The sequence below is a fragment of the Pholis gunnellus genome, assembly GCF_910591455.1.
Source record: "Pholis gunnellus genome assembly, chromosome: 8".
Taxonomy (NCBI): Eukaryota; Metazoa; Chordata; class Actinopteri; order Perciformes; family Pholidae; genus Pholis; species Pholis gunnellus.
In genome coordinates, this window is record NC_136534.1 from 18,422,499 (window position 1) to 18,442,087 (window position 19,589).

Below are 19,589 nucleotides of genomic sequence, written 5' to 3' on the forward strand. Positions count from 1 at the left end.
GTGAAGATCATGATGATGATGATGTGTATCCTGATATTATGAATGATTAATGTTGGTCTGTGTGCATCTTCAAAGGTGGTCAAGAACATCACCAAGCTCAGTGAGGATTCCAAGCACTCCCAGGCAGACAATACAGAGAAATCTCAGAGCACTGAGGTGGATATTAAAGTAAGGATACGTAATATTTCTTTCTTAAAACTGAGTCTTTGAGAGGTTTTAACAATGTCTCCATTTTATACTGTTTTCTGCGTTCAGACAGCTGCAGCTTATTCAGAACGCTGCTGCTAGAGTCCTCACTAAGATCAAGAAAGTGGATCGCATCAGTCCAGGTCTCAGATCTTTGCAGTGGCCTCCTGTGTAACAAAGAATTGATTTTATAATATTACTCTTGGTTTATAAAGCACTGAATGGTTTAGGTCCAAACCTATATTTTTGATCTGCTGCTATGTGATGACCCCTCCAGTCCTCTCAGGTCTTCTGGGACTGGCCTGCTCACTGTCCCCTGAGTCAAAACTATAACGGGGGAACAGTTTTTTGTGCACCACATATCCGGAACAAACTCCCAGAAGACCTGAGATTTTCTCCAAATCTCACTTCTTTTAAATAAGGCCTCAAACGTTTGTCTGCCACTGCCTCTTATTTCATTTGATTTGGAACTATTCATTCTTGCACTGCACTGTCGCTGACCTTTATTCTCCTGTTTAATTCAATTTGAGGTTATTATTACCTTCGGTTTTGTTTACTCTTTTGAAATCCTATATATATATATGCTCCCTTTCTATTGCCTTGTGTGTCTGATTTACTTTGTCTCAACATATTTTTATGTCTTCTGGAAAGCACTTTGAATTGTCTTCTTGTTGGCGCTGTACAAATAAACACGCCATACCTTGTTGTTTGTTTGACTCAGGGTCTGGAGGTTTCCTCTAAAGAGGTTGGGGTCGGTAACCTAGACACCAGTGACTCTGGCGTTGGCTTTAACACCGCCCTCCCACTAGACACTGACACTGATGCCGCTGATCAAAACCTTGACTCTGTGGCCGTAAGCATCTCTGTTGCCTCTGAAACCAATCCAAGTCCGCCGCCTGCCGCTGCTGAGTTCAAGCCAAGCACTCCTCCAGCTACGGAAATTAAGTCCAGTCCAGTAGCTAAAACTAAAGCCTGCCCTTCACCCGAGACCAAGAAAACCCCTGATCAGCCAGTGGAAGCACAGTTGGATGTGCCCAAACCAGCAGATGTTAAGCTCAGCCCAGCCTCGAGCCCTGAGCCCAAGGCTGGTCTGAGTCCAGCTGATCCAAAGCCTGCACCTAGCCCAAGCCCAGAGCCTAAACCAGCTACTCCTAAAGCCACCACTCCCACACCGGAAAGTAAGAGTGCTCTGACGCCCAAAGCTGAGTCCCCCAAACCAACCACACCAGAGCCTATTACCAACGGTACACCTGAGCCGAGCACGGATTCCAAACCAAGCCCAGATCACGCTGATACTATCGGAGCTCCAAAAGCAGCTCCCCCTAAAACCCCTGAAGTGGAGCAAAAATCTAGCGGTGCCACGCTGGAGGCTAGCAAAGACGACACCGTGGCTGAGGATTCAACCACCACCACTTGAGAACTGCCCCAGCAAAAACCCGAGGAAAGCCCCAGAGATCTTCTCCGTCTACCACCACTGTAGACCATCGAACACCCCCCCCCCCACCAAATAATGAAGAAAACCACTGAAACTGTGGCAAAGACTTTGATTTAACATGTCTAATGCCTGAACACAGTAATACTTTGATAACAGTATCGCACTCACCAACTAACACATAACCTTTGAGACTCTCTGATTCGAAAAACTTCACGTAACAAATGCGGCTTTTTCATTTTACGAATTAATTCCTTTGCAAAATGTTTACAAAAAAACCCCTCCACATTAGGTCTTTTATAGCATAATGAGGTAGCCAGAAAGGTTTACAACATTTCTTTAAAACAGGAATAACTTCCATCTAAAATGCTTGTTCCTCTATCAGCATGTGAATAGAACAGACAAAATGCATGCAATTTTTTAGCCAACGTCATCTCAAAACAAACAGAAATGTGTGATGACACTTTTGATTGGACATCATCAAAATGGAAATGAAAGCCCTCTTGATTACACACTGTACATAGCTGAAGTATGGATGTTATACGCTTGTGCCGGTCCTCTGGCTTCGGTAACATCTGCAATACGTTATCACATATAGAAAAAAAAAAGATTTGTTTTGTGTGGCTTTACCCACACAAGAACACATACTAATAATACTGACCCTACTATTTATAGGCTCTGAGATTTAGATTCAGACTCCCAGTGGATGTCTCAGATGATTAAATGTGTTTTGCAGACTGATCCCTCAAGTCTGGATCAACCACTTTACTGCCTTTGATCTGGATTTCCCCGTGGCTCTATAAAAAACACAATATTTCTTCAGTTTAATAGCAAGCTGATGCCAGCAGCAACTGCTTACATGAAAATGCTTGCTTTTCCTTCCTTTCATTATCCCTCCGTTCTTCCTTCTTATTCCCTTGTTTCTTTGTCCGTCCTTCTTTCAGTGATCCTTCCCCCTTCTCTCCTACCTCCTTCCTCTCCTTTCCTTTGCTGGGCATCATTCTCAGCTCGTTAATAAGTACACGGGCTTCGACAGAGACGAGGATCATGATTTTGTGTTCATAGATATTTCCTCTGAAGTTGTTGGTTGAGTTGACAGCTGTGTCTTTGGCATCTGAAATTTGTCAAAAGCTTAAACATGAATGCCTTGCATCTTAAATGGCTCTAAAATACTGCAGTGAGGTCTTTATCAATGCCACGACATAATCAATGTGGATCAACACAAATCAGTCTTAGTTGAAACTCTTGTATGGAACAGAGGTGTGCAGATACATTTTAGTGTTACAAAATGCACGTCTCTACCTCATGTTTTAACGGACCACTGGGAAACCAACGACAGTTCAGGTTCGGTGCACTGAAATCTACAAAAAGCATTTTTAAGAGAAGCAGAAGATGACAGCTGAGAATACTCAAATCAAATGATTGAATATTGCGAGAGGTAGATCCAGCTACAACCAACTGGCCTTTCTTGGTTGCTCTGCTGTCTTAATAGAGTTTTCTTACAAAACAGCATCAGCATTTTAAAAAGCTATATGATATGCAGATGTGTATAGATGTCAGATTTGATACTAAGATAAATTAATATAATATATAAACTTAAACAAACCAAAAAAAAAAGATCAAATTGAGGGGCTTTGTGTTGAATGGACAAACAGTATCAGATGGTCAGATGTATTACACAATATAAAAAAACTGGATATGCCTCATTACTAGCTTGGATCTCTGAAAAAAAACACAAACCAATTGAGGCAATTTTCTTCATACACACATATACACACAGACACACACATTCCAGCCTTGTAAATATTGCATGTGTACGCCGGTTTAACCCCCTTAAAGCTGAATGTTTCTAGTGTATAGAATGGTTATTGTATTATACTTGATAATAAAGAAGAAAACTAATCTAAATTTCTCACCAACCTTAAATACAGAATATAAAATATATACACATACAGTACTATATCCACTAATATTCACTAACGTCTTAAACTAATTTAAGAACCAAATATTGTAAAAACCCATCAAGACATTATTCGATCTTTTTAGATCAATTATCTGCATTTATTGCCATTCCAACCTGACAATACTCACAGCATTCAGCATCTCTCACAGTATTTACATATTATATTAAAATGTTTAACCTATGCCACTTAAAGCACTGACTGCAGCATGCCCACAACATGAAAACAGGCTTTTATTGTCCGAAAGTTGTGTCTGTGTGTGTGACCAGAGGAGTAATGTTTTAATGTTGCCATCATTGTGTGTTTGGTTTTTTTCCTTCGGTTTAAGCGTTCGTGCCTATGACGCACGTATGAGTGTGATGATTTACGACCGAGTGTTTGTGCGTGTTGAATCTATGCATAGGCAGTTTGTACAGAATGACACAACTGTACGTTATGTGTGCTCATCCGTCTGTTGTGAGGTATTCATGTGCCTGCTTACTTCGTCTTTCAACGTGAAGAAAACAAGTGCTGTGTTTAAGTCATGAGTGTGAATGTTTAAAGCCACAACATATTGTAAAAATATATTGTAACTTTGAGTGATTCTTGTCTTTGTTTAGTGCCTAAAATGTATACTGGATAGTTGGCCTGTATTATGTCATTTGCAGACACTCCTAATGGCACCTTTTTCTTAATAGGAAGGGTATTCAAGAAAGCTGTTTGCACACCTGACTGAACAAAGTGGCACCACTGACTGGCCCTATGATGTGCTAATGTGTAGGAGATATGTGACAGATTGTATTGAAAGTGTGTCTGACTTTGAGGTTTTCCAGATGACTCTGGGTAGCATTAGGAGTGCTGAGTGTGCTCTATTTGTAAGTGAGGGTGTTTTCCATTACATTTATCAAGTCTGTGGCACAGTTAGGAGTACACGAGTGGATTCATGACAGCAGCAGATGAATGACAAAGCTTTGTGTGGGTAACCCTCAGGGTTATGTTGTGGTAAGCAATTGATGAGAGACATTTCCGTGCACCACCTCTGCTCTATATTGTCAGTGGTTGTAATACCACTCCAGAGTGAGTAGGGATGTGAGAGAGACAGACAGTGTGTGGTGGGCAGGACAAGCCTTTGGTTTACACGTTACCAGCATTTAAGAAGGCTGTCTAGTGGGATTGGAGTTATTACATCGAACTGGTGCCGGGGGGATTCTGGTGTCGTACCCACGTCTGATAACCCACTAATAGATTCACCGCTACTTTTAATACCACTGGCACTTCTTGCACTACGTGAGTTGTCTCTGCCCCGATCTTCTCTGTTTACTTCTGCTGTTCCGGCCTGGGTGTGGTGTGACATCCCACATGTTCTCTCTGTACTCCCTTTTTGCACAACACTTCACACAGATGTTTTTTAAAGAAAAATAGATTTTTTTTTCTTTATTTCATGTCTACAGGAATACTAAGAATAAACAAGTGATTATGACATCGGTCCTGTTGTCTTTGATTTCCTATTCTCCAAACAACAAACTGGCAGAAGGACGGCTCTGTCTCGGAGCTGTCTATTCTTTCTCACTCGATGACAGCCGTCATCCATGTGACGTGCCACATTCTCACCCCTCAGGCCCCCGCGTCCCACTATTAACAGCTTCCATAGCATTGCCAGGACACATCATAGCGAAGCGAGCACGACAGAGATATTTATAAACAGGCCAAAGGTAACATCATAATGCTGTCAACGCCTGCTATGGACCCTGAAGCTCCAGGCCAGCAGCAGATTACAACCTGGGATATTTTTTAAACTCTTTTTACAAATACAGCTGATCAAGATTGAAGCATCTGATTTTCACATCACATTTATTTTGCACAAACTCTGAAGTAATCACAGTGAAAGAACATTTGCATTCAGAACAGATACAAATATTTGTGGTTGTAGTAAAAGCCTTGTTTTATGTATTTTCTTTAAAATCATTTGATGTTGACTTTCTCTGCTTGCAACCGTTTTTCGGAAAGTTTCAGCAAGTACATATATAGTTAGTGGTTCCAACTAACAACTATTGTATTTATTTTTTACTCAATTAATAAGTGTCAGAAGATTGTGAAAAATGTCCCCAAATCCAAGGTAATGTCTTCAAATGGCTTGTTTTGTCCATCATTTCCAAACCCAAACAATTCACATAAATGAAAAGAAAGCCAATATTTTTGCTTGACAATGTTTCCTACTAACCATTAATTGATATTTTAAATACTTACCAATTATTGTTTTCTAATCACTTCAGCTCTAAATGTAAGAATAATTCTATTAATATAAAATTAACAATTTTGTGTTGGAAATCCCTGCAGCCCCTCGTCATAGTGAAGGGTTAAAGATGTTAATTGCTCCCGTGTTCTTGCCTTCATCTGCGTCACATGGATTATAGAAAGGGAACAGAGGAACCTCAACGGATCCCATAGTAAAGGTGTAGATTGGCGCCATTGTAACAGCATTATAGAAAGACACCTCCTCCTTTTCACAGTCTAAGAATACACCGATGCGGACAAGTCGGACCGATACGTTGACCTTGGTGGGCTTTGGGTCGGTGTAAGCTTGCACAGATCCGCCCATCAGGCCCAGAGTCCAGAGGCCACTGGAGGTGCCAGTAGCATCCATCTCCCCTCTTGTGACATCTTGTCGTGCCACGCCCAACCTCCATGCTGTCTTACATCCCACCTCCACCTCCCAGTAGTGTCGGCCTGTCGTGAAGCTCTGATGGCCCAGCACACAGTAATAAAAGTGGAACCGTTGTGGGTTTTTCTGGCAGTGCTTTGTGTCCTTGTCCTCCTCAAACCACACTGAAGTGCAGGACTGGGACAGGGACAGATTAGGGTGGGCGGTCTCAGGGTCAATAGTTGTTGATGTAATATCTGTAGGCAAATAGAGAGTAAGTAAGGTGAGCTTGGTTGTTGTGTTGCATGTGCTGTATAAAACGACGTGAGAACATACTTGGGTAAAGGCAGCTTTTCATGTGCTTCCATATCCTGTACTGTATGGGCCCCACAAACTGGCCGGAGCGCACCTCAGTGTCCACCTCTGCTGGTGGAACAAAGCTGACGTGAGACCTGCTTGGACGAGATGGGAAGCGGGGAGGACTGAATGATGAATGGTAGAATATAACCTGGTCGACGCACCACGGTGAGGATTATGGAGAGGGATTGGTGAACAAAAATGTTAAGCATGCATAATGAGATGTGGGGAAAACAGTGGAGAAAAAAAAACAGTTAGGTTAATAAAACCTGCCTTTTTATGAGATCTTGGATTTCCTGCAATGAGAGAAACATTTTAGCAAAGTTAGGTGAAATACTAGTGTACAGCAATTTAAATCAACAACAGTTTGGACTCCAAAAGCAAGTGACTGTCCTATGCGGCCCTTTCCTACTTGCTGACTAATGCGCCGACTTCCATTTGTCCTTTCACTTTTAAATGAGAAATTGATTTTGACTTTCAAAACTAGAAAAGTCAACAGTTTCGCCAATCAATGTCTTTAATTGATCAAATGAGTGCCGACGACGAAGAGGGGCAGAACAGCTAACAGGGCTGCACTGCGGCTCTGGGATTGGGTCCCTTTGATGTAAACCTGCACAGTCACATTGTTTCCCAGCAGCGCTAAGCTCAAAGGAGACCAAACATGAGGGGCAATTATAGACAGTTATTTTGACAAGTCACGAGTAAGGTAAGTAAAGTCTTGTCCCAGGCCAAGGGGAATGCTTACAATGACCCTGGATAACCCACATGTGGCTCTGTTGCTGTGCAAGAAGTTTCCAAACTATTCTCCACCTCCTCCTTCTGTCCCCGTTCACACATGAGCTCAGTTACAGTATAAGCGATAGTGATAGTCAGATGTAATCTCTTTATGTTCATTCATTATTTTTTTTAGTAAAAGTGCGTCCTCACTCTGAGCAGGTTAGGACTGTTGTCCTCAGTCAGTTTGTTGTTAAGCACCGCGATTGCTCCATCCAGGTCTCTCCCTTGCTCTGATATTTTCTTCTTTCTTTCCTTCAGCTGCTTCAGTTGTTTCTGTCTCTCCCTCCTCAGCCGCTCCAGGTCCTTACACTCCTCCTCATCCAGGAAACGATGGAGGTTCTCAAACTCGGCTCTGATTTCTCGTTCCAGGGTGTCAAAGCTGTTCTGAAAGACGGAGAGAAAAGATGAATGATTACCAATTCAGTCTACGTTTGACCTCAAATTCAGTGCGACCAAATGCATAATCAATTTCAAAACTGGCCACAGTGGAATTGTTATGAATTTATATGCATTTAGTTTGTGTTAAACTAGAATCACTATGAAAAGGATTAATAATGCAGCAACAGTACCTCTACGACGACTGACTCTATGTGCATCTCCCTCTCTGCTTCTCTGCATTCATCTACCTCGTGCTTGATTCTTTTAATAGCATGGAAAAGCTTTCTCTGCAACACAAGCACGCACACACACACACACACACAAACACACAGAGGAGACAGAGAATTGGAAAATAAATGCACATGGAAGAGAAATGTTACTGATTTAAAAAACTTCAAACTGAGTTTCGTTGCCCATCAAATATATGAACTTTCAAATAAATACAGTCACATTATGAGAGACAATGTGTCCCGTGTCAGCTGTTCTTAATGTAGCAGGTGAATAACATAAAACATGGAGCTTACCTTTTGATCACTGAGAAGGCCTTCGCTGCAGTTGTTGGTGTCTTCGGTGTGGTTTTGGTACATTCCAGATTCTTCAAATTGGACAAAACAGAAATTGGGAAGACTCTTGAGAAAAGTACAATAAAAGTGATGGAAGGAGTAAGAGGGAGGAACAAATCTGAGGACACAATAATGCGGAGAAGGACAGGGGGAGAAAGAGCGAGAGCGAGAGAGAGAGAGAGAACACACATGCCAGCACGATGAGAACAACAGTCAGCGTACACACTAATAGAGCAAACAAGGACGTACATCCAAGCAGCAAATTAACAGAAGAAATTGTATTGACAAGCACAGATCAGTGTCCACAGCGTGACTTGAGAATATATGGATCCATTAAAAGTAGAGGAGAGAGAGGAGGGGTGGAAGGGAGGCAGATGACTTTAGCTGCCAGGAGGGCGTGCTGGCTGGCTGTTTGGCCGGCAGCACAACGATTTATGGCAGTCGACACAGAAGAGTCTATTTCTGTCTGCCAGTGTCTTTGGAATCAAAGAAGAATCTGTCGGCAGAAAGGGGCCGATATTGTGTTTCATACTGGCAGTTGTTTTGCCTGGAAGGGAGACAATGCAGCTTCATTTTTGCAAGGTGGCTCCCTTAATGTCTTGGGGTGTGAGAGGATTCAGTGCTTGCTTTGCTGTCTGTGCCCTGCAGGGTTTCATATTGTCTGAGAGGGGGCCCTGTTTCTCAATGTACAGTCAGCATTTCTGCTCCCTTCCCCTCTATAGAAGTACATGTGTGCATCCCACTGCCCAGCCAAGAATCATTTCTCTTTTTTCTCTGCCTTGGCTCTTATCTCAAGTTTGTATACCTTTACTTCTTTCCCCCTCGAAACACAGGGGGGGGGGGGGGGGGGGGGGGGGGGTCTGGCTATGGGTGTGTGCACTGAGGCATGCATTACTCATCTGCAAATGTTCCTCATCTATAATTCACTGTGCTGGGTCGTCGCAAGTCACTGTGCTGAGCTGGGGTTGAGCTGCAAACTCAGTGCACAGCAGTATTCTGAGAGGATGCTTCAATAAAATACAAAAGCAGCAATTCCTGACTGAGGATCAAAGCAGCTGTAAATCAATGTTGGCTATTTAAAATGAATGAACTGTCTTTTAGTTTTCAGGAATATGTCCATACATTACAGTGTTACTGCCAGATAAAGGCACAAATATGTATTAAGAACATTTTACAAATGTGGTTGTCACTCTTAAAGACGCAAAAAGAAAAAGGTTCCAAAAAGGCATTTGTATGTTTGCTATTATCTGTATTTATACATTCAAACAGATAAAAACAGATCCTGCGTCATTACTGTGTAGTGTAGGCGTTTAAGTGTCTGAGACAGATTTGTGGAGCAGTAAAGTCACCTCCCACGCCAGACCTGCAAGTCCAGGAGGGAGAGATGCCACTAGATGGAAGCAGTTGCTGATCAACTGCTGAGCTCACCCAACAGGACACGAAGAACAACACCTCACTGAAGTGGTATTTCAGGAGTGCATGGGAACAAGGCAGAGGACAAAGAGCAAGGTTTGGCTTTTGGCAAAAGATATGCAGCATACTTGAAGGTTATTACTGTAGTTATTCTAGAGACTGTGCCATAATAAACACCACCGATACACACACATTTGCTGTTTGTTTTTTATTGTAGTGCTTTGTTTCGTCTGTCTCGTTTTGTCTTTATTCCTTTTTCGGTTTATTCCTGTGAATTTTTAATAAGTGAGTAATACGATTAGGTTGGAATTCGGGATTCATATAAAAAAAAAAAAACATGAATGAACCTATCAAGTGGAGCAAACAGTGAAATGTATTGTATTTGATCAAACAAATCATCCAAACGGGATTAGTGGGTATATGGGATTTAATCAGTGGTCCACATGAGGAACAGAAGGTGGCGGTAATGCACCCAATACACTGACTGCCATTAAAACCGTAGAAGAAGAAGAAGAAGAAAACGACGGAAGTAAACAAGAGCATGTCGAACAGACAGACTCAATCAAGAGGTACCACTCGGGGTTCAAGGATAAAATAACCTTGTAAAACACCCAAAGCATGTTTTTATATGACACGCGCATTTTAAATAAATCCAGTTGTATATGTTTGGAGGCCTGTGAGACCAGCAGCTCTGTGTCTGTAGTGAGCTAGCCACGAAAGCTAACGTGTAGCTTAGCATACAGTTAGCTTCGTATATCTTATGTCGCTTCACAGACGTGTTGCCGAACAGACTCTCAGGATATAACTTCAACTGCAACAGACGGTAGATTCCAGTGTTTCATCGCTCGTGTTTTGTTCCAGAAATGAACGGCCAAGCGGACTCTGAAGTTGACTTCAAGCGGAAATACAAAAATCTCAAACGAAAATTAAAATTTCTTGTTTATGTGAGTACAATCATTCTGGAGTCTGGAGCATCGTCTCTCAGTACTTTACCGGCACGCGCCTCGTTATCTGCACTGATGTCGTGTTTGGTTTTCTTCTCCTAGGAGCAGGAATGCTTTCAGGAGGAGCTGAGGAGAGCTCAGAGGAAACTTCTCAAAGTCTCCAGGGATAAAAGGTGAGGTCACATGAACATGTGTGGATGTTGAACAATATGTGCGTACCAGTAAACAACTAAGTCACTTACTTGTTTTCTAGCTTCCTTCTGGACAGACTGCTGCAGTATGAGAGGGTAGATGAAGACTCCTCAGGTAGTTACTACACCTCATCCTGAAGGATTCAACTATTGGGTCTTTGTTACTGTGGCAAACTGTCATTTCTATCTTAAGAGTTGGTTCAGGTTTCCTTGTGTTGTGTTGCAGATTCGGAAGCAACAGTTTCCTCAGACAACAGTGAAGGAGAAGGCCCCAGGGAGAGGGAGAGGGAACGAGACGGAGCGAAAAAGTGAGTCAGGCATTTTATTATACGATTTAAGATATCAAACCCACCTGCTCTGGGGAACTTTTGAGTGATGACAGCAGGACATTTTCTGTTTCCATGCTTTTTTACTGACTGACTGTATAGGCGTCATTGTTTTGTTTTTTTAAACGCTCTGTTATTTTCATGCCCTCACTGAAACATGAGGCGGCCATTTTCAGAAAACCTCAGTTTTTGGATGTGAACGATGATGGATTAGTGTAGACGGGCGGCTAAAACATAGAAATAATCAAAGTAATCATTTTTTAATTAACCCCTTGAACCAAATGGAACAATGTGGGGAATTTGAGCTCTGAATGCTCTCGTGGTCACACTGAGTTTCTATTCATTTCTCTCGTACTCTTTGTTTTTCAGGCGACGAAGTAGTCCTGGGGCGTGTCTTCCCTCATCTTCCTCCCCTCATCTCTCCCTCCTGTCCCGGCCTGGTGTAAATCCCCTTCAGTCGTCAGGCTCTGGACCCTACCTCAACACCGTGAGTTTCCATCTCCAACAGTTACGTTACTGCCTCTGTCATCTCCTCATCATCATGTTTTGATTTGGCATTGTTTATATAATTTGATTCTTTTGTCATTTTATCCACGAGTCTGTTTTTATCTCTTCATTTGTTATGTATTTTTGTTTGATGCTTATGATAGCTTCACTGTCCTTGCATTGTTCATTCTACTGTGTTTTTTTTTGTTTTGTGTGTGTGTGTGTGTGTGTCTGTTTGTCTTGTAAATGGATTATTTCTGTGTGCACGTGTGTTTGTGTGGTCATTTGGCAATTTGGGGCCTGCATGTGTGTTGGGCAGATGCCCTTCCCACCAGAGTATTTGGCTCCTCCAGCTGAACGAATGAAGAAAGAGAGAAAAACAAAGACGCCTAAAAACAAGAGAGACACTACGGGGAAGGTGAGAGAGAAAAGGGGAAAATAATTGTTAGTTATGAGATAAAAAAAATAAGCACAAATAAAAAACTTTTCACATCCTTCATATGAATGTGTCATTTATATTAGATGGCACATTAGGCCATTTCCAGTAGGTTATACTTTGGTTACAGCATATTTACATAAGAAAGTGGAAGTAATATGCCTTTAGAAAGTCCAAAAATCTCTATATTGGTAATTTTACTTTGTTGCACAATATTGCTAACAGGTTTTCATATATTCATTGTACTCCAACTTTATTCAATATTACCTGTGATAATGACATTTCAGGACACTGATGTTCTGTCCCCTCAGACATTAGCTGAAATGACCCTCTGGTCTGTGAGTTTATGTAAATGCTTATCTGTAATGCAGCCATCCATCCATACCCCTCCTTCCTTCATCACATCTCCCATCCTTTTGTGATTCCTAACATGTTTGCTTTATTTCAAATTCCTCTCAGGTTGTTGCCCCATTGGCAGCTAATTACCCATCAGCCCCTGCGGTCCCTCCGGCAGCCAGCGGCCCCTTCAGCTGGGTTCCCAGACAGATGCTCAGTGGCGACGCAGCCGAGGAGGAGGGAGAGAGCGACGGAGACAGCGACAGGGGAGATGAAGACAGAGGGGAGGGAGACGAGGCTGAACTGGTCATTGACCTCCCGAATGAGTGAGAGCCGGTGTGTGTTTTAGATGTATTTATAAAAGGGATGGAAGGTTTGTACATCAGTGTGTGTGTGAGAGCGAAAGACAGAATGTGACTGAAAGTATTTTCCGTATTGAGTAGCTCATTACCTATTATCAAAATAAAAAGGAGGGCCAAACCCCCCCCCCGTGGTCTTTTGCTTAATTGGAATATCACTGTTATAAATATCTCCCAGATGAATGTGGTTTTCCAAAATTATGTTAAGAAATAAATCTGTGACTACATAAGCGTTTGTAGGCTTTAAGAAAAATCCACTGCCACTGGAATAACCGGATACTTTGCTTTCTTAAGCTGTTTCAAGCTGGCGGCTGATTATTTTCTGTCTAAACATTCAAGCAATCTATAAACTGTGACTACAACTCGGTGGGTCCTGCACAGAGACAGCTTCTGTTTGTCTGTTTTGCATTGTCCAAACACCATCTCAGACCTGGAATTGCATTAAAACTGCAGTCCAATAAAGCTGTTTTAGTATGATATGTTTCAAATGTTACGTCGTCTTTGCTCGTTACAAGCAGTTTTGTCATTTAAACTTCTACTGTTTTGTTTTTTTAACAACTTGTCAGAAATCAAAGCTATGTAAATTAAGATGTATTATTTTTGCACCTATCAAATTGTGTGTGTCAGAGAATACAATGTAACACGTTATCATTTCAGATCACTAAAAGTTTTTGTTTCAAGTTGAAATGGTGTCAGGTTTCATTCACAGATTCTGCTGACAACATGCTACACAGGCTATTTTCTTGCTGTATGCTTGTTTAAAATCTCATTGCACCACTTTAGATGCAGTGTTGTATACTTTGACTTGATGCCCCACCCAAAGCATCACACCCTAAAGTCACTGAGGTATGCTGAACACTCATATGCAGGGCATGTGCACTGACAACATTCACCGCACTAACGCTATGAATGAGGAAAGCGCGTGTAAACTTCGTTCATGTTGGTTATTGCACTTGATCTTTGCATGCTTGGCCTCTGCTTCTCTTGATAGAAGCCCTGGAGTACATTTGGCTCATATTTGCCGTAATTAAGCAACATGAAGGCAGCGTGGCGGGACTCCACTTCTTCTAGAGGTCAAAAAGAGAGCTAGATATATTTAGCTTCACGCTGACTAATGCTCTTGTGAAGAACATTCGGTGCCAAAATCTTGTCTCGACAGGCATGTTTGTAATATCAAGTAAAGCGAGCTTGCAAGGCATGACAGAGAGTGTGTTTTGCCTGGCAGGTTAAATGAAGAAGGGCTGTCCTCTGGGTGAAACGATGACCCGTGGTTTTGACACTGTCAGGATTAAGCCTTAATGAGGGATTCATGAACTGACGTTAAATTTAGAGGTCAGTCGCCCACATTTTACCTGGGGTTTCAAGTGTGACGTCCTGCTTGATATGGACGTATTTTAAGGCAACAGTTTTTCACTGTTCATCTGCTCTTTCAGGAATGTGTGTTGCCAAGAATAATGGACAAGAGTTTGTCGTTCAAGAGACTTGGCTTGTACAACGACCATTGTTTCGGAATGCAGACTTGCAGGTAATTGACAGATTTCGATGGGTGTGTGCTCGGCTTGTGTACCTAGCAGCAATGGGAGTTAAAGGTGTAACCATAGAGTGTTGAAGAGGGAGGGGTGAAGTGGAGGTACAGCCATAGGGAGAGTCAAAGAGGGTGGAACTGACAGAGGGGGCGAGGTTGTCAGGGAAAGGGAAATTAAGGAGTAAGCAAGATTGTGCCTGCAACACAGATTCACTGAGAGTACAGCCGACTTTAAAAGAAGGCAGACATGGTTGGACACAAACTGGAGGAGAGAACAAGGAGCGAGTAGGAAAACCACAAGCCATCAGCAGCCAACCTTGGCCACCTTATCTTTTCCATCTATATACGGAAACCACTGGATTATTTATAAGCCTCTCCCTCTTGCTGTGTGTGTGTGTGTGTGTGAGAGAGAGGGATTGTGCTGCGCTCACCCCCAACATGCTGTGTCCTGCTGCCGTCAGTGCAGCTGCTACGGCTGTCTGGCTGCTGGCTGTGCTGGGCCCGGGCCTGTCTCTTCCAGCTGAGGACAACTCAGAGACAGACGTCAGCCTCTGCACCCACTGCTTCTACAGACAGACGCCTCCTCGGGGAGCCTCTTCTGCAGGGTTGCTCTGCCACAGCCTGCCTGGGGGACAGGCGTTTGCCACTCTGTCCAAACCGACCTGTGACACTGCCGTCTTCTCTGCCTTCCATCTCGGCCCCGGATGGACAGAGAAGGAGGGGGAAGAGCTCGTGGTAAGGACGCATCTATCGTACTGTTTAAAGTAGTGCTCCTCTGTTTTTCAATGTACAAAATCACAGATTGCTGTTCCAGCATACAAGCAGCCAATCATTGGTGGAAAGTAACGAAGTACATTTTCTCAAGCACAGTTTTGAGGTACTTAGCTTGAGTATTTCTATTCTATGTTACTTTGTGCTTCTACTCAATGATATTGAGGGAAATATTGTACTTGTCAATCCACTACAGTTACTACTTACTTTTCAGATAAAGAGTTACATAATAAATATGAAATGCTTTTGTTCTTTTCTTCTTCCCCATTAATCATCTGACAACCCGTCAGATTTGTTCCTCCTGTCAGCATGTTATTTATTCCTGTGATTAACTTCAGAACAAGTACTTTCACTTGTGATACTTGAAGTATATTTAGTGGCAAATACTTTGATGCCTTTTTCTTCAGGATTTTGAATGCAAGACTTACTTGTAAATGATATACTGTATATATATATTGTTATGTAAAATGTCTGAATACATCTTCCACCATTGCACTAAACATTGTAAACAGCCACCTCTTGCAAGTCCCTGCATTTGAAAGCTGAGTATACAAAAGTTCAAAACAGATGAGGGCATTTGTATGTTGCAAATGTTATATCGATTTATTTAATACTACATTTAATGAGAACTTCTGAACATTTTAAATCAATTAAATAGAATGTAGTGATTCATATTTGAAAATACCAAGTGAAGTTTCTGAAGGTAATAGACTAATGATTAATAAACTAATAGGGTAATGATTAGTTTACATTTGCATACAGTAGATCCTGATGCAGTCATACTTTAACACGTGGTTCTGTTTTTTATTTTTTTTGCCAGACACAGGAAGAAGAAGAAGAAAACATTAAAGTGGCAGTACCAGCCCTTCTCAGAGGAGGCGGGGATTCATCTCACCATGTCTCGCCCACAGACTCCCCGCTTCAACACTGGGACTCAACAATCACAACACTGGTCCAGTCAAGCATCTCTCCCCAGTGCAGCACTTTAGGGGGTGATCTCTACATCCTGACGGGGGTAGGGGGTCTTGGGGCTGCTGAGGATGGCGACGGGGTGTGTCAGACAACGCCGCTGTGGTCAGCAGTGTGCTGCTCTGTCCCAGAGGGCAAGAGTGGCTTCAGTATGGGGTTAATCAGAGAGACAGGGGAAGGGGAGAGGCAAGTGAGCGTGAAGGAGCTGGAGGAGATTCTCGAAGTGGCAGAGCTGTTCTCAGAGGGCTGTGGAGGAGCAGATGGGGAGACTGTTGGAATCAGAGTAGGTCTTCACAGTGAGGGGCTCCCTGGGAACATAGAAAAGCTGGATGCAGATCTGACTGGTGAAAACACAGGAGATGAAGATGTAGATTCAAACACTGCTGGTCGAGCCACTGAAGGAGAGGAGGTTGGTTTAGGTGCCACTAGAGGAGAGGAGGTTGGTTTAGGTGCCACTAAAGGAGAGGAGGTCGGTTCAGGGGCCACTAAAGGAGAGGAGGTTGGTTTAGGTGCCACTAGAGAAGAGGAGGTTGGTTTAGGTGCCACTAGAGGAGAGGAGGTTGGTTTAGGTGCCACTAAAGGAGAGGAGGTCGGTTTAGGTGCCACTAAAGAAGAGGAGGTCGGTTCAGGGGCCACTAAAGGAGAGGAGGTCGGTTTAGGTGCCACTAAAGAAGAGGAGGTCGGTTCAGGGGCCACTAAAGGAGAGGAGGTCGGTTCAGGAGCCACTAAAGGAGAGGAGGTTGGTTCAGGTGCCACTAAAGGAGACGAGGTTGGTTCAGGTGCCACTGAAGGAATCAATCTGCATGATGTGACACATTCAAGATCTGTCAGATCAGGGTCTCCTGAGTCCTCAGCTGACTATGAAACTGCGGATGAACAAGAGACAGACACAAATTCCAGCAGCACTCTGATGTACATCCTCTCCACCACTTTGTCCATCCTCAAAGCTCCGCTGCAGCCGGTGTTCTCCACTGTCACTAAGTTACCTGGACAGGTAAAACAAGTTACTGAACCCTTTAGACATTGTTTTATTTTATGTTATTCAAAATATAGGGCTACTCCAGCAATGAAGTAGTACACTACCATTAGGCTAACATGGGACTGGTTGAAATTAATGCACATTACACTTCCCAAAATGCAACAGCATACAGCCTGCCACACCCCAGTTTGTAACACAGGCCTTCTGCTACAAATTTTTAGACTGCAAGGCCAAGCCTGAGGACATCATCGGGGTATTTTTGTTAGACTTTAGACGTCTCATCCAGAGCAACAGAAGACATTAAACAACTGTTTTCACAGACTGAGTTGTACTCCTCATCACAAGTTTAGTAAACCATGTGTAGAACCGGGTAATTAAAGGGGCAAAAGGCAACAAAAAACACAATTTACACTGAAATGCAACAACAGGGCAAAATATTACTAATCTTAACTTGTTTCTGCATTCAAGTCTTATCTTTATTACAAGAGACCAATCTTTCAAGACTTTATGAAATAAAGCATATAGATGTTTAGTGTAGTTAATTTGTAGAAAAAAAAATAATCAGTTTTAACATGTTCAGCTTCAGTGTCGTTTAATAAATCTCCCTATTCCACTACCCTCCTCCCAGGGACTGGAATAATGTTTGGCCGGCAGCAGGTGTTAAATCATTACATGCCTTCGGGTCATTCTGTCATTTTGTTATTCACACATTTTGATCTCACTCAAAAAATGTTTGTTTTTTGACTCAGGTGACATACGTTCTTCAGGAAGACCTCGGGGTTCTGGCTGCACTTCCTGGTGAAACCTTCTCCCTCTTCCACCTCTTGACTTCTGACCTCTTGTCTTGGATCGGCTCAGCTGGAGAAACGCTCCTGGGTATCGGGGAGAACTGCTACTCCAGCGTGTACTACTGCTCCTCCTCCATGCTGGGGGCCCTGCTGAACAGCTGCCACACTGGGGTCACTGGCATGGGGACCCTGGCTGGAGACGCAGTGGGGATATTTGGCGATATGTTTGATAATGCTTGGTGGGTGACCAAGTTTTTCGGAGGCCGGCTGTGGGAGCAGAGCGAGGGTTACGTAGGAACGGTGGCGTCAGAGATGGGGGGTCAAACGACAGCTCTCGGTGGAGGGTTGGGGAGGCTGGTGTGGAGAAGTGGAAGTGGGTTATTTAACGTGTTTAGAATCGGAGGGGGTTTAATAATAGGGGTGGTGGATGTGGTCTTTGGTGCGGCGAAAGTGGCTTTTGAGCAAGAGTCAGAGTTTAAAGTGGAACTAAAGTCCACATGAAGTCATAGTGACAAACTTTTTTTTTTCTCCAGTTTTGGTTTGTGAATTTTTTAGCACGTGGACAAAGGGGGGGGGACGGGACTGTTTCAGTTGGATGCCATTTGAACCTCAGTTGTTACGATAAGGGTAGCTATATGTTTCTGAATCACATTTAGTGCATTGCAAAGTTCTTACACTGTAGGTTCTACACTTCACTGTGGCTGGCCGTCCAAATATTCTGCTGCCGAGATAAGTGACCCAACTGTGATTCACACTGTGCACAAGGCTTTTGGATGTAATTATTCAAAACAATTATTGTATGATAATTGTTATGATAAATGTTTGCTTACATGTACATTTTAATAAAAGAGGATGCTGGTTTGTGTCTTTGTTCTGTCCTTTTCTTTCCAATGCTCACGGTAACACACAATAACATAATAACATATTTCTATGAATGAAATCAAAACCTTCCAAATATAAAACATAAATACAGATATACCTCAATAAAATGTAGAGGTAATCTACTTTATTTGGGTAGTTCCATTCGATTATACTTTCTTTTTATATTGTGTATACATTTCAGGGGACATATAAACTCCACTGAATAACCTGAAAGAGTTATTTTGTAGATAAAACATGAAGTGAAGTTTATGAATTATCTATTGAAATAGATGAAACTACCAAGCGGCTATATAAAAACGAGTAAAAATCAGCTCCATCTCGACCAGCAAAGCATTGAATGTGAAAGCATCAGTGCTTATAATCCAATAATGTAATAAAGATGATAATATAATTTAACTCTCTCAAAGAGTCCTGTCTGCATCGTGAGTGCTTTTACTTCTGATACTCTTCCTCTTACTTAGGACGTTTACTATAGTAACACTTAATGCAAGATGTACTGCATTAAGTGCTAACTGTTTTATTGCTAGGAAAATAAAATAACTAATGATACCAATTTAGTATTGCATTGAAGTAATTTTTTAGGTTCTCCTTAATTTTGGTTCATCCATTTTTTGATACTGTCAGCTTCTTCAGGGTAAAGTATTGTACTTTTTACTTCAGATCAAGATTTTACATGCAAATTATATTAATTTATAAAGTAGTTGAAAATGGCTGCAGCTCGATGAGCCACGATATTATCATTTTATGCTAATGAAATAGTAGTCATTATTAATATAATAAGTATTATAGTATAACAATTTTGCATAATGAGTTTATTTTACTTTGGAAACTGAAATATGATGATGACACTGAAGTACTTTTATTTAACTCTGACGGTAACTTTGTCAAATTGTGATTTTAATCTTAACTT

The 19,589-nt window shown here is 42.2% G+C and overlaps 3 protein-coding genes across 5 annotated transcripts; 2 read left to right on the forward strand and 1 right to left on the reverse strand.

Moving 5' to 3' along the window:
- Positions 1-5,301: 5,301 nt before the first annotated feature.
- Positions 5,302-8,594, reverse strand: LOC306699512 (zinc-binding protein A33). 2 transcript variants are annotated; one of them, XM_079164146.1, is made up of 6 exons: positions 8,524-8,575; positions 8,236-8,306; positions 7,903-7,998; positions 7,484-7,717; positions 6,536-6,707; positions 5,302-6,456 (listed from the first exon to the last, which is right to left on the reverse strand). In XM_079164146.1, the coding sequence occupies exons 2-6, from the start codon at positions 8,296-8,298 to the stop codon at positions 5,903-5,905; spliced, it is 1,119 nt and encodes a 372-aa protein (XP_079020272.1). In that variant the 5' UTR covers positions 8,299-8,306; positions 8,524-8,575; the 3' UTR covers positions 5,302-5,902. The 2 variants fall into 2 exon arrangements, with proteins under 2 accessions (XP_079020272.1, XP_079020271.1); XM_079164145.1 differs by having other exon boundaries at positions 5,303-6,456; positions 8,236-8,594.
- Positions 8,595-10,202: 1,608 nt separating this feature from the next.
- ino80e (INO80 complex subunit E) lies at positions 10,203-12,987 on the forward strand. 2 transcript variants are annotated; one of them, XM_079165051.1, is made up of 8 exons: positions 10,203-10,256; positions 10,549-10,631; positions 10,734-10,804; positions 10,885-10,937; positions 11,049-11,130; positions 11,518-11,635; positions 11,954-12,052; positions 12,530-12,987. In XM_079165051.1, the coding sequence occupies exons 1-8, from the start codon at positions 10,229-10,231 to the stop codon at positions 12,734-12,736; spliced, it is 741 nt and encodes a 246-aa protein (XP_079021177.1). In that variant the 5' UTR covers positions 10,203-10,228; the 3' UTR covers positions 12,737-12,987. The 2 variants fall into 2 exon arrangements, with proteins under 2 accessions (XP_079021177.1, XP_079021178.1); XM_079165052.1 differs by lacking the exon at positions 10,203-10,256 and having other exon boundaries at positions 10,269-10,631; positions 10,740-10,804.
- A 1,383-nt stretch (positions 12,988-14,370) lies between these two features.
- On the forward strand, positions 14,371-18,658 carry LOC306700060 (uncharacterized protein). Its single transcript, XM_079164952.1, has 3 exons — positions 14,371-15,025; positions 15,882-17,024; positions 17,759-18,658. The coding sequence occupies exons 1-3, from the start codon at positions 14,729-14,731 to the stop codon at positions 18,296-18,298; spliced, it is 1,980 nt and encodes a 659-aa protein (XP_079021078.1). The 5' UTR covers positions 14,371-14,728; the 3' UTR covers positions 18,299-18,658.
- Positions 18,659-19,589: the final 931 nt, after the last annotated feature.